This window comes from Clytia hemisphaerica, unplaced genomic scaffold, assembly GCF_902728285.1.
Source record: "Clytia hemisphaerica strain Z4C2 unplaced genomic scaffold, Clytia hemisphaerica genome assembly, whole genome shotgun sequence".
NCBI lineage: Eukaryota > Metazoa > Cnidaria > Hydrozoa > Leptothecata > Clytiidae > Clytia > Clytia hemisphaerica.
This window is the reverse complement of record NW_027104506.1, coordinates 449,671-464,351: the sequence shown is the minus strand read 5'-3', so window position 1 is coordinate 464,351 and position 14,681 is coordinate 449,671. Positions and strand designations below refer to the sequence as shown.

Below are 14,681 nucleotides of genomic sequence, written 5' to 3'. Positions count from 1 at the left end.
ACTCGATACTTTAATTAGGGACACCCAATATAGACATCGCAAACAACGCTTACCTTGTTTTCAAAGTATTGCTATGGTAATTGATCCCCACAGAAATTCCGTAGAAGTTTATTAATATCGAGTTTATGTATTTGAACTTTTGAGGACGGTAGAGTGACTGAATCGATTCGGAATAACCCGCAGTCTGACCTCCAAATCGAGGACGGTAAAACTGCTCATTTACCGTTGTACTTAGTCAGTCAGGATCTACTCAAATTAGAACCTTACCGTCTCCGTCGTAGAAAAACACACATATATAAACTCGGTAATTTGGTGATCGGAACGGAATAAAATTCAGAAAAATAAAAGTAGTACACAGTGTAAGAAACTTCTAGAATATTCTCGAAGATTCTAAAATATGGACTCACTCGCTAAGATAAAATCTAGCGTTTTGTTTAATGATTCCAGTCCGCAAGTGCTAGGTCGGCGTAACTAAGTATCCGTAAATATTTCTCTTTTTTCATTAATGGTGGATTTCAGCATGCTATCAGACTTGTTCTGGTCGTTTGTATTTTTATCATGTTTTTTGTGTTTTTAGAGTATTTAAAGAGGTTTATATTTCTTTTAGCATAGTAATAAATATCATATTAACATATTATTGATAATCATTTAATAGAACATATTAATTCCCCTTTGAAATAGAAGTAGTTTTTCAAGGTATTGATCTTATTTGGAGAAAATAAGAATTTTTTAATTTTCAAATTTCAAATTTCAGAGATATAAAATTGCGTCATTAAGTTGACCAAAGTTATGACTAAATAACAAAGTTTTCGCTTAAAAAAAGTTTGTTATTTAATCTCTGAAATATCCTTTTAGATTTAAAAAGAGTCATTAAGCGTAAAATAATTGCTTTCTCAAGAGTTTTTATTCATAGAATTATATTTCACAGGTCTATCGACCTCTACGAAATAATTTTAGATTTATAAAATTTTGATCGATCAATATCAGGAAACTGTGCTCAGTCTGCCCTTTTAACTTAAGCCCATGCTAAAGTCATACTCATCGAAAAATCAGAAAGATAAGATTCAGAAAATAGCTTTTCGTCTCCAGGTTTCCGGGCTATTGATCCTATCAAGATTTTGGAATATATTCGATTACGTATTGATTTTCGGAAAAATCGATATCCAATCCATCAATTGATTATCGATTGAACGTCGATAGACGTTATAATATTATTGTTATAATAAATTGTTCGCAAAGAATTGATCTATTTGGAATTTTTCGGAAAATTTTTCTAATTTAATTTATCAAAAGTTATGACTATTTTCTGATTAAAAATAGGGAAAAATCACTATTTTCAAGATTTTGAGACACGGAAGATTTTACAAAAAATTATTTTTAGTTCGGTCATAGATCACCAGACACCATGACACCATGATCACAAAGACACTATCTACCGCCAAAATGCTTTTTGTTCGCCGAAAATAAGGTCTTCAAAGTTGAAATACTCTTCTTCGCAAAAGTCTTCATTTTCTTCTTCAATAATCTTTTTCCCCTTTGACTTTTGCATTTTCAGATTCAGGAATAATTGCCCTAACAGAATATGTATAAAATGTCATAGTTTTGTTGGCTACTTTAAGCAGAAATTTATATTTTTTACATGTCAAATAGGAAAAATTCACTATAGTCAGAGCCCTTAGTGTTTCATTTACCATTTGCCATATTGTTAAGCCAACGCACACATAGCAATGATAGCGTTCAAGTTCTTCTTTTTCCCACTCAGTGATAGTATTGCAATTTATCACAAAACACGAAGACATTCATTTTATGAATAGTTTGATAAAAATATCATATTGGGTGGTGTCAGGTTCTGATTCAAGTTAGTTTAAAATTTAACGCAAATCAGTGTCTTTACCACAAGAGACTAGGACCACAGATATCTTATATAAAACACTAGGTGGAGCTTTTCCTACCCTATTTGAAACATAATAATTCCCCATCTTGAATAAAGTGACGTCACGATTTAGCTTGCCAGTGTCATTGCAGTGTCAAAAAAGTTTCCACAGTGAAAGCCGAGGATTCTACTGTGACCTACTTTCAGCAAAGATGGCGCATTATTATGTTGCACTTGCCGTTACTTGAGAAATACAGAGTAGCTCTATCTAGTACTTTACATATCTGTGACAACGACGCTTTAAAGTGCTTGACAAAGGGAAGATAAAGCAGAAATAAGCTTCTTAAAAAGACAAATTGTTGAGTCGATGATGTCACTCAAAACTATAATTTATAATTGTAATGTCTTCTTTTTGAGATTTTGTTTTTAAAACAGACCCGAACACGTAAACATTGTATTGACTTTTTTTTGAAAACTGTTTTTCAAATAAAACAAAACTTTGGGTCTGCGTTTTACACTGTTTATTACACGGTAACCTTGGAGAGTACAAAAAAATGCTCTAAAAATGGCATGTTTATGTTAAATTGCCAAATTCCGCAGTGGGGCTATTGTCAGTATTCCTATTTTTTGTCAATTTCATCATGAATAATCCGTGTACTCGATAATTCATTCCTCGCGACAAATCGGATTTTTGTGATTATGCTCACAATTAAGTTCACAATTTCACTCTTTTTTTTGTTGTAAGAACCAGGAAATTTTTGTTTGTTTGCTGTTATTTCTATTTTGAGAAATAAGCCTTTATTCAGCTATTTCAGGCTAAGGTTGTTCTTAAATAGTTCTTATTTTTTTTTAGATTTGAGCATCATTCTACTCATAAAATTATTCTTATAAAAGAAAAAGAGTTTATGGGAATAATAACCTTGTTTTATTGATCGTAATAGCATTTATTATAGTAGATTAAAAAACCTGGGAAGATACACGTTTTTATAAGAACAAACAAGACTATTTGCATTATGCATTGCTCGCTGCTCGCAGTTTGAGCACTCTTGTGACTCCACAATGCAATCCACAAAATGTGTAACCGACCGTACATCCTGTCCCAAGTTCAGGAGTTGCCATAAAGCTATTATGGTAATAACCGGGAGGGCACATTGCTATACACTGTAAGAACAAACTATATAAGAAAAAAAGGCTTCGATGACCAAAATATTAAAAACAAGTTAAAAACATCTAAGACTTTCTGGGCACTAAAACACTCAATTTCTCAGGAAAGTAGACAAAAAAACTCACAAAATGGCTTAAAACTTAAAAAGGTTAAAGAAGATTCGAAGGCTTCAAAAATTTTGAATTGTTTTATAAAAATAGAATGGATTTATTCTTATAAGATCTTAACTTGTCATATATAGCTCTCATTTCTCAAATTAGCATAAAAAGAGATGTAATATGTAGAAGGGACCACTCTTAAGGCACTAATTATCTTCTTTAAATTAAAGTAGATAAATAGACCGGAAGATTTAACTACTCTTATTTGATTGTTGATAAGCTACCATATATTTCCATGGTAACACCTCATTAGACGTCATTTTAATTAAAGTAATGAATTTGAATGACTTTTTATCCTTCTATCTTATACTAAACCTTTTTTGTAAAAGTCAAAACACAACCCACTGTTCAATGAGAATATTATAATAGTAGGTATTATAACTCCCTCAATAATGCTATAATATAAAGAAATCAATTAATACTAGTTCATAAGCTAATCAAAAAAACCTTCGCTCATAAAAAAACGTATCGTCAGTTACTAAAGACAGAAAAAGGAGAAACTAATCATAGTTTTTGATTATTGGAAAGAATACTCGAGGAGATATTGAACAAAATGGCGTCACGTTTCCAACAAGAGATATTTGCTTTAAAACCAGAGTCGATTGATCCAATGAATTGCAGTGCACAGCAATCACTTTACCAGCAAATCAAAAAAAGTCCACAAAAAGTATTAAAAGAACAGAACAAAAAGTTCAACTTGGGTAATGGACGATTTTTCAACGACCCAATCAAAGCCGCTGATCAGCTTCTTGAACGTGAGTATGCTGATTCAGCACTTTTCGACTCAACTCTCCACGAAGCCATTTTTATTCCACCTCTCTTCAAGTCAAAACAATACGCAAAGACGGATTCAACGGTGCATATGCTCGATTACGGAGACGTCAAAAAATCTTCAATACAGAAATCGTTGGATAATTTGCAGACAAACAACCCAAACCATTGGTTTACCAAGGAGCTGCAATCCTTCCACGATCTCCAACACAAAAATTCTGGTGACGAAATCAAGACCACAGAATTCGAAGAATGGATTCGCAATATCAAACTCAAGTATTTACTGATCGAAGAGTTGGGAACAGATCAAGTACATCTTCCCGCATCAACATCTGACAACCAAACCTTCAAACAAGCTTGTATCCAAAAGCTGACAACGATTCAAGGATCTCCACTCGATGAAGTCCTAAAGGTATTTTACTCATCTGTATGACACATACCTGAACTTTAAAAATATATCCCATTTTATACTCTGTACCTTCCGATCTCATTGGTGCTATATACAAATAATACATGTATTCTTTTGTAATTCTTTTGATTCTTCAGGCAAGGAACTATAAGAAGGCCATCGAAAAGCTGGTCAAACAAAATCCACCAAAGGATCCCATCATGAGATGGTATTTCGGATTCCAACCTGCTGAAGTCGGTGAAAAAGCAGAACGTTCCGTTTTTGACGAACTTTATTCCCTCAAAGATGACGAAGTGCTCCAAGACACAGTTATTCTCAATTCAATTGACTTTCGTACTAATGTTAACAACCGGATGCAACAAGAATTTGACGTCCTTCTTTTCTCTTGGTCCAGAAAATTTATCATCGGTATCGAAATCAAACGGACACTCACCTCGACAAGAGCTTTTGAACAACTCGACAGATATCACAAGTTGATTGAAGAAAGGTTGAGTGATCAACTCGGATCAGGTTGGACCTTTTATCCTGCTGTTTGCGTTGAGAACGATACTGAACTTTATGGAACTCAACATTTCATCAATCTGGACACTGATTTAAAAGGCTGGCTTGCAAACATCTTCACAAAATACCCTATTGTACCAACCTTCATCCCCTATATTCCCCCAGTCAACCAACTTAAGGATGTTTTACGAATCGTCATTTTCGCTCTCCACTCTTCAAAGACGGCACCCATCACAACAACAAATTGGGTGGATTACATCACCGAAGCCATTGATACCGTATGTACAACCGACAACATTTTATTCTACAGTAAGAAACAACTCCCCATCATGAGAGCAAACGATTCTCGTTTCAATAAAATGCTGTTCTACGGGGGCTGGGGCTGTGGTAAGTCTTTCTTGCTGCAGCAAAAAGCCAAACAGTTGAGTGGAATGAAAGAATACAAAGACAAGATAATGTACGTAGTAGTAAAAAAGGATGACTGGAGCAATAAAGAAACTTTATTAACATGGAGACTGAAGAAAGAATTAGAAGAGCAATACGGAGTGATTGTTTGTCAAGTATCTTCCCTCGCATTCAAAAATGACGTAAGTTTATTTCATTGTTTTTTTTTTTCATTTTGGGATATGTATAGTGAATGTCCTGATTAAGCACTTCAGATATTACTTTTTATTGTCTAATGGGGTCAAATTCGGAAATTTTATTTCGCAAGTTAAGAAAATCTTGATGATAGCCGAATAACCCGGAAAACAGATACAAATGATCTTACAGCGACTTTTATTGCAAGAACTTAAGGATTTTCTCCTAAAACAAGTGATACTTTTATGGAACTACCTGGTTGTGCATTTAACACATATACAATTGATATCTACGTGAGTATGACCGTTAAACAATCATCTATTGATCTATTGAAATTTTTCGTTTGTTTCTTATAAAAAACGTTTAAGAACCAAAATTTCATGCTCTTGAAATATTCTTTCATATTTAAGACTTCATGAGCAAAAAAACATCCATCTCATCAAAAAATTGAGTAATTAGGCTAAGAACATTGATGTATGTTTATTAATAGTGATTCTTATAGATAAAGATGCGTTTTTTGAGCTGAAAAATCCTTTTTTTACAAAGATCTGCTTGAGCCATCTTTTATCTACTTTTTCATGCAAACAATCAAAAAATCTTTTTTTAGGCGTTTTTTGGCCCAAATTAGCCCAAAAACATTTTTTTCGAAAATCGGGCTCCGTCACATTTGAGGATTTATAGTTATGCATCTTTGTGCAAATAATCATAAAGAATGAAAGAGCCAATCTCGAGAAAAGCTAATACCTAAGTAATTGATAATGTGCTTATAAAAAAATATCGAATTTGGCCAGTTTTTCTATAAAAACATGACAAGCAACCAAAATTTCATGTTCAAACACACATATTCTTCAAAACTAAGCCCTCATGAGCCAAAAAAACATCTATCTCAAAAATAAATTGAGTAATTTGACTAAGAACATTTATGTATGCTTATTAATTCTTATAGATAAACATGCGTTTTTTGAGCCAACTAAATTTTTTTGCAAAAATCTGCTTAAACCATCTTTTACCTATGATGGTACCCTCTTTCATGCAAAAAATCAGGAAAAAATTAATGATCCAATTTTTCACAAAGTCCAGAAAACCCGTTTTTTAGCCGTTTTTTGGCCCAAATTTGCCCAAAGAAATTTTTTTTCGAAAATCGAGCTCCGTCACATTCGAGGGTTTATAATTACACATCTTTGTGCAAAAAATCAGAAAAAACTAATGAGCCAATCTCGAGAAAAGTTGATAACGAACGAACGAACGAACGAACGAACGAACGAACGGACGGACGAACAGAGGTTAATTTATAAGACCTCCACCGGGGTAGGTCCAAAAAGTAAACCAAAGTGTATTAAGCATAAAGTATCATAAGGAGCAAGTGTGTCAAATCGACAATTTTGTTGTCTCCTTAGCTATTTAGTTCATCCAAGGATCTTTAATATTTTTATTAAAGTTCCCTTGACTATCGAACTCTAAAATTAATGACAGAACTTATTTCTTTTGTTATTACTTTGCATGAGTATACTTGCTCTCCGTGAATAATTTTGAGTGCCTTCTGTATAAAACACCGTTCGGCTGGCTGACTGGCAAGATGCTAGTTTTTTAACGTCAGTTTAATTAAATTCCATTTGACAGAGAAACTGGAAAGAATTGAGAGAGCTCATCAGAAGGAAAAACATCAAAGGACTTTTCATTGATGAATGCTACATAGAAATGAATGAATTGAAAGAAACGATAAACGACCTGGAAAAAGAAGTTGACATAATTTGGATCGCATCTGATTCAAGAGGTCACGCAAGTATTATATCAGGATATGAAGATCTTTCAACGTATAACGATTTCGCGAAGTTCGAGCTTTCAACCAACCTACGCAACCACAAAGCTATTGTAGAAGAAGCAATAAAGTTTGACAAAGAGAAACCTTCTGATTATGAAGAAGGTTTGAATTTTCCACCGTCAAATTTTCCAAACGCTCGTCTCCCACTTCACGTAAAAAAGATAAATGACGCAATGGTGGAAATGCGTCAAGTAACTGATGGTGGTGTTCTGATAATTGCTAACGAAAGCAAAAAAAATGCATTGGAAAAGATGAACATCAAATACAAAATTTATAGTATCAACGAGGAGGATAACGATTTCAACGAGGAGGATAACGATTTCAACGAAGGAGAAAGTCCTTATCAACACCTCATTGATGGAAATGTTTTATGGGTATCTCACTATGAACTGATTAACGGTTTCGAGTGGCCTAACATCATTTGCTACGAATACAATTACGGAAAGTTTGATTTGAGCCCAAGTAATTACTACATGCGTTGTACCGCCAATCTCATCATTGTTGATCGTGAAAACGAAAGCGACGAAGAATTCTCATCAGAAAACGAAAGCGACCAAGAAGCTTCATCGGATAACGAAAGCAACGAAGAAGCTTCATCAGAAAACGAAGTCAGTGAAATTCCTTCAAAACGTAAGAGAGTGATCTGATACAATAGAATATTAAAGTGTCTTCCTTTATAACTAAGAATTACTTAGTAATTTATTAATATCTGTGGATGTGGTTTGTATGAATGGCACCACTTTTGTTTTCCAGAATATTTTGTTCTTTTAAAAGATGACTATCAGTTGAAACTTGGTCCGCAAAAATATTCTAGAGCCTGGTTTACACTTCATTCAGTTTTATGTCCATCAAATAATTTCTTTTTGCACACGATATATACACCAGTAGCGTAGACAAGGGGGCGCAAAATTCGTGTTGGAGAGCAGATTTTTATGACCAATTACCTTTTTATATTACAATTAAATAATTACAGTGTCATAAAAATCTGCTCTCCTACACAAATTTTGCGCCCCCTCCCCTTGTCTACGCTAACGTAGACCCATGTAATTTTTACATGCGTTGTACCGCCAATCTCATCATTGTTAACGAAGAAGCCTCATCAGAAAACGAAGTCAGTGAAATCTCTTCAAAACGAAAGAAAGTGATCTGATACAATAGGGTATCAAAACATCTTCTGTTTTAACTGAGAATTAATAAATTTTGATTTTATGAAAATAAAATGAAGTCGCTTCTGTGTTCACAATTTTTGTTGAAATCATTCAGGAGGATCAACTGGTAAATTTTTTCCTTTTAATAATTTATATTCCTCGGTTCAAGCATACATAGGTAATTGCTTTTAATTGTCGAATTTAATTTAAACTTTTTTTTAAATTCTACAATTCCCTATTTACCAGGAGAGCTAACAATGCGTTTATTAAAAATTTTTTTTAGCTTTTCTAACAATGATTAATGCATACACGTTTTTTATAAGAATGACTCAGTTAGCCAAAATAGTAAGAACATGTTTAGAACATTTTAAGGCTTCATGGACTCAAAAGCACTAAATTTCTTAGGAAATTACAAAACAGTAAAATGAAGAACATTTTAAGAACATTTTTAGGGTCCGAAATTGTTAACTTTATTTTCTTTATCCAATTTGTTTATTCATATATCGTTAAAATTGTTAATCTCATGGTTGATTGAAATTCGATTGACGTTTTTGCTTACGTTAATTTGTAACTTCCCGCAAACTTGTAATTTCCCTCCTAGCTTTTGTAATTTCCCTCCTAGATTTTGTAATTTCCCGCAAAAGTGAAATTTTCTTCGTTTGGAATATCATCACGATTTTTGACTTTCTTACTAACTTCGAAGGCTTAAGTAAATGGAATACTATCCAATTAAAACTCGATTCGCGTTTCTATGACTTTTTTGAGACCTCTTTTTAAATTTTCAGATTGATTTCCAGCGTTAAATTGACGTCTTTCAGAATTGTTAGAATTTCAATCCAAACCATGAGATTAACCAGGAATCCCATGCTTGTTTTCGTGAAATTCTGGATAAATTACCCTCGGTCAAATTTTGAAATATTTTAAATTTCCCTCGTTGCACTCAGGAAATTTCAAAAAATTTCAAAATTGACCTCGGGAAATTTATCCCGAATTTCCCTCATAACCATGAGATTACTAGTACTAATTTTATTTTCCTTGTCCAATTTGTTTATTCATATATCGTTTAAAGTGTTAATTTTATTTTCCTTGTCCAATTTGTTTATTCATATATCGTTTAAATTGTTAATTTTATTTTCCTTGCCCAATTTGTTTATATCGTTAAAATTGTTAATTTTATTTTCCTTGTCCAATTTGTTTATTCATATATCGTTAAAATTGTTAATTCAATTTTCTTTATCCAATTTGTTTGTTCATATATCGTTAAAATTGTTAATTTAATTTTCTTTATCCAATTTGTTTATTCATATATCGTTAAAATTGTTAATTCAATTTTCTTTATCCAATTTGTTTGTTCATATATCGTTAAAATTGTTAATTTAATTTTCTTTATACAATTTGTGTATTCATATATCGTTAAAATTGTTAATTTAATTTTCTTTATCCAATTTGTTTATTCATATATCGTTAAAATTGTTAATTTAATTTTCTTTATCCAATTTGTTTATTCATATATCATTAAAATTGTTAATTCAATTTTCTTTATCCAATTTGTGTATTCATATATCGTTAAAATTGTTAATTCAATTTTCTTTATCCAATTTGTATATTCATATATCGTTAAAATTGTTAATTTTATTTTCTTTATCCAATTTGTTTATTCATATATCATTAAAATTGTTAATTCAATTTTCTTTATCCAATTTGTGTATTCATATATCGTTAAAATTGTTAATTTAATTTTCTTTATCCAATTTGTTTATTCATGTATCGTTAAAATTGTTAATTCAATTTTCTTTATCCAATTTGTGTATTCATATATCGTTAAAATTGTTAATTTAATTTTCTTTATCCAATTTGTGTATTCATATATCGTTAAAATTGTTGATTTTATTTTCTTTATCCAATTTGTTTATTCATATATCGTTAAAATTGTTAATTTTATTTTCCTTGTCCAATTTGTTTATTCATATATCGTTTAAATTGTTAATTTTATTTTCTTTATCCAATTTGTTTGTTCATATATCGTTAAAATTGTTAATTTAATTTTCTTTATCCAATTTGTTTATTCATATATCGTTAAAATTGTTAATTTTATTTTCTTTATCCAATTTGTTCATTCATATATCGTTAAAATTGTTAATTTAATTTTCTTTATCCAATTTGTTTATTCATATATCATTAAAATTGTTAATTTAATTTTCTTTATCCAATTTGTTTATTCATATATCGTTAAAATTGTTAATTCAATTTTCTTTATCCAATTTGTTTGTTCATATATCGTTAAAATTGTTAATTCAATTTTCTTTATCCAATTTGTTTGTTCGTATATCGTTAAAATTGTTAATTCAATTTTCTTTATCCAATTTGTTTGTTCATATATCGTTAAAATTGTTAATCTAATTTTATTTATCCAATTTGTTTATTCATATATCATTAAAATTGTTAATCTAATTTTATTTATCCAATTTGTTTTTCCATCAAAATTGTTAATCTCATTTTCTTTATCCAATTTGTTTGTTCATATATCGTTTTGTTTTTTTTCTTTTCCAATTGTTTGTTTCTCGTTAAAATTGTTAATTCAATTTTCTTTATCCAATTTGTTTATTCATATATCGTTAAAATTGTTAATTTTGTTTTCTTTATCCAATATTTTGACGATTTCATAACTTTGTGACGTCATATAATATCCCTGAAATTCGAAAATTGATAATTTCAAAGTCAAGAACTTTCTTCTTTTTCCTGATGAGATTAAAATCTTGAAAAACAGCTCCTAATATTTTTAAAAGCAAATTGAAAAAGACGTAGATTTTCTCAAATTGGCAAGAGTTTGAGGTTCGGTTTTAAATTGGCATCGCGTTTTTATAGTAAAGCCCAATAGACATCGCAAACAACGCTTACCTTGTTTTCAAAGTATTGCTATGGTAATTGATCCCCAGAGAAATTCCGTAGAAGTTTATTAATATCGAGTTTATGTATTTGCACTTTTGATGACGGTAGAGTGACTGAATCGATTCGGAATAACCCGCAGCCTGACCTCCAAATCGAGGACGGTAAAAGTGCTCATTTACCGTTGTCCTCAGTTGGTCAGGATCTAGTCAAATTAGAACCTTACCATCTCCGTCGTAGAAAAACACACATATATAAACTCGGTGATTTGGTGATCGGGACGCGGAATAAAATTCAGAAAAGCAAAAGTAGTACACAGTGTAAGAAACTTCTAGAATATTCTCGAAGATTCTAAAATATGGACTCACTCGCTAAGATAAAATCTAGCAATTTGTTTAATGATTCCAGTCCGCAAGTGCTAGGTCGGCGTAACTAAGTATCCGTAAACATTTCTCTTTTTTCATTAATGGTGGATTTCAGCATGCTATCAGACTTGTTCTGGTCGTTTGTATTTTTATCATGTTTTTTTGTGTTTTTAGAGTATTTAAAAAGGTTTATATTTCTTTTAGCATAGTAATAAATATCATATTAACATATTATTGATAACAATTTAATAGAACATATTAATTCCCCTTTGAAATAGAAGTAGTTTTTCAAGGTATTGATCTTATTTGGAGAAAATAAGAATTTTTGGACCTACCTCCGGGTGCCCCGGTGGAGGTCCTATGAATTAACCTCTGTCTGTTCGTCCGTTCGTTCGTTCGTTCGTTCGTCTGTTACCAGCTTTTCTCGAGATTGGCTCATTAGTTTTTTCTGATTTTTTGCACAAAGATGCAAAATGGCAATGGCCAAAATGTGACGGAGCCCGATTTTCGAAAAAAAATCATTTCCGGCAGGGGGGGGGGTCTTGCAGTTACTCCTTGACACTATGTGGAGTAACTGCAATTTTGAACATTTTCTACAGACACCACCACCCTTGCAGTTATTCCATAGTGTACTAACTGATTTTACCCTCAAAATTGGTGTATACCACCCCTAAAAGTGCAAAATTTGGCAATTTTTTCACTGAATTCCTCATTTTTGATACCATTTTACTGGGTACGTCTTATAACGACCGTTCAGAGTTAAATATCTCAGCATTTTCCAAGTTGTTAAAATATCTTTCATGCCTTGATTGAAGAAAAAATTTTGTGATTTTTTTTTACTTTTGAAAAAAATGTTTTGAATTTTTTTGCTTCCGGATTTTTAAAACCTAAAATTTTAAGATGAATTGAAATGTGATCACTAGTACACCATAACCTACCAAAATCGACAATTTTGGGCTTGGCAACCACCCATGTTGCAGTTAGTCCCTGGTGGAGTAACTGTTTTCCCAAATTTTGGTTTATATACCACCACGGTAGTAATTGTCATAGTGTTTATATAATAACTGCATGCCCCCCCCCTGTTTCCGGCCGAAATGCCGGAAATATGCCGGAAAACCGGTTTTTTGGCATTTTCTCAGATTCATCATTATTTTTTCTGATTTTTTGCACAAAAGATGCGTATTAGCAATGCCCAAAACTTGGCCGAGTCCGATTTTTGAGAAAAAATTTTTTTCCGGCCGAAAATGCCGGAATCGCCGTTTTCTGGATTTTCATTGGACTTTTTCCATATAATTGGTTGTTTTTTTTCATTCAAAACATTATTAATAGCAATGCCCACCATCAAGCATGTTTCAATTTTCAATAAAATAGTTTTTGAAGCCGGAACTTTTCTAAAAATCGCCGGAACAGCCGATTTTCGCCGGAAAAAACGGTATTTCTTGAATTTCTTGAGCTGTACTTTATATTCTTTCATGAAATTTTGCACAATGGCAAATGTCAATACTAAATTGTGAGGGAGCCCGATTTTCGAAAAACATCTTTTTCCGGCCGAAATGCCGGAAATAGCCGAAAAACTGGTTTTTTTTGGCATTTTCTCGAGATTTTATCATTATTTTTTCTGATTTTTGCTCAAAGATGCGTATTAACAATGCCCAAAACATGACCTAGTCCGATTTTTTGAGGAAAAATTTTTTTCCGGCGGAATGCCGGAAAATGCGCCGTTTTTTCTGGATTTTCATTGGACTTTTTCCATATAATTGGGTTGTTTTTTTCATTCAAAAACATTATTAATAGCAATGCCCACATCAAGCAGTTCAATTTCAATAAAATAGATTTTTGAAGCGGAACTTTCTAAAATTGCCGGAACAGCCGAAAAAAAAATTTTTTGAATTTCCTTGAGCTGGTACTTTTTTTTTTTTCATGAATTTGCACACTGATGCAAAATTCATACTAAATGTGACGGAGCCCGATTTTCGAAAAAACTTTTTCCGGCCGAATGCCGGAAATATGCCGGAAAAACGGTTTTTTGGCATTTTCCTCGAGATTTATCATTAGTTTTTATTCTGAATTTTTTGCTCAAAGATGCGTATTAACAATGCCCTAAACATGGCCCGAGTCCGATTTGAGAAAATTTTTTTTTCCGGAAATGGAAAATGCCGGAAATCAACCGTTTTCTAGATTTTTCATTGGACTTTTTCCTTATAATGGTTTGTTTTTTTTTTTTTCATTCAAAAACTTATTAATAGCAATGCCCACCATCAAGCATGTTTTCAATTTCAATAAAATGATTTTTTGAAGCCGGACTTTTAAAAGCCGCCGGAACAACCTTTTTTTCGCCGGAAAGACAGTATTTCTTGACTTTCTTTTTTTTTTGCGATTTTCATTGGATTTTTTCTTTATTTTCTATATTTTTCACCAAAACATTATTGATAACAATGCTCACCATCAGCATGATTCAATGTCAATAAAACTGAATTTTGGACCATAACTTCCTATTTATTTTTTCCCTACAACCCTTCCCTCTCCCCCCATCAACAATCAATGATGAATTTATTGTGTTGTGTATTTTCGCTAAGCGCTATATTTTCTGACTGATTTTTTTTCATTTTTCTTTTCGCATTGCTATCTAACTTTCATCATCAGGTAGGTCCATTCAGCATATAGCTTGTTTAATTTTCAAATTTCAAATTTCAAATTTCAAATTTCAAATTTCAAATTTCAAATTTCAAATTTCAAATTTCAAATTTCAAATTTCAGAAAATAAGAATTTTTTAATTTTCAAATTTCAAATTTCAGAGATATAAAATTGCGTCATTAAGTTGACCAAAGTTATGACTAAATAACAAAGTTTTAGCTTAAAAAAGTTTGTTATTTAATCTCTGAAGCATCCTTTTAGATTTAGAAAGAGTCATTAAGCGTAAAATATTTGCTTTCTCAAGAGTTTTTGTACTAGTAATCTCATGGTTATGAGGGAAATTCGGGATAAATTTCCCGAGGTAAATTT

General features: G+C 31.8%; 3 protein-coding genes across 3 annotated transcripts in view; 2 read left to right on the top strand and 1 right to left on the bottom strand.

The window, feature by feature from the left end:
* LOC136821844 (uncharacterized) overlaps window positions 1-14,681 on the top strand; it is a 386,618-nt gene that overhangs the window by 188,894 nt on the left and 183,043 nt on the right. The gene's annotated exons all lie outside the window — the stretch shown is intronic.
* Window positions 1-14,681, bottom strand: part of LOC136821831 (uncharacterized) — a 127,617-nt gene that overhangs the window by 19,536 nt on the left and 93,400 nt on the right. The gene's annotated exons all lie outside the window — the stretch shown is intronic.
* LOC136821861 (uncharacterized) lies at window positions 3,714-7,925 on the top strand. The gene is made up of 3 exons (XM_067078103.1): window positions 3,714-4,379; window positions 4,514-5,464; window positions 7,077-7,925. The coding sequence occupies exons 1-3, from the start codon at window positions 3,750-3,752 to the stop codon at window positions 7,923-7,925; spliced, it is 2,430 nt and encodes an 809-aa protein (XP_066934204.1). The 5' UTR covers window positions 3,714-3,749.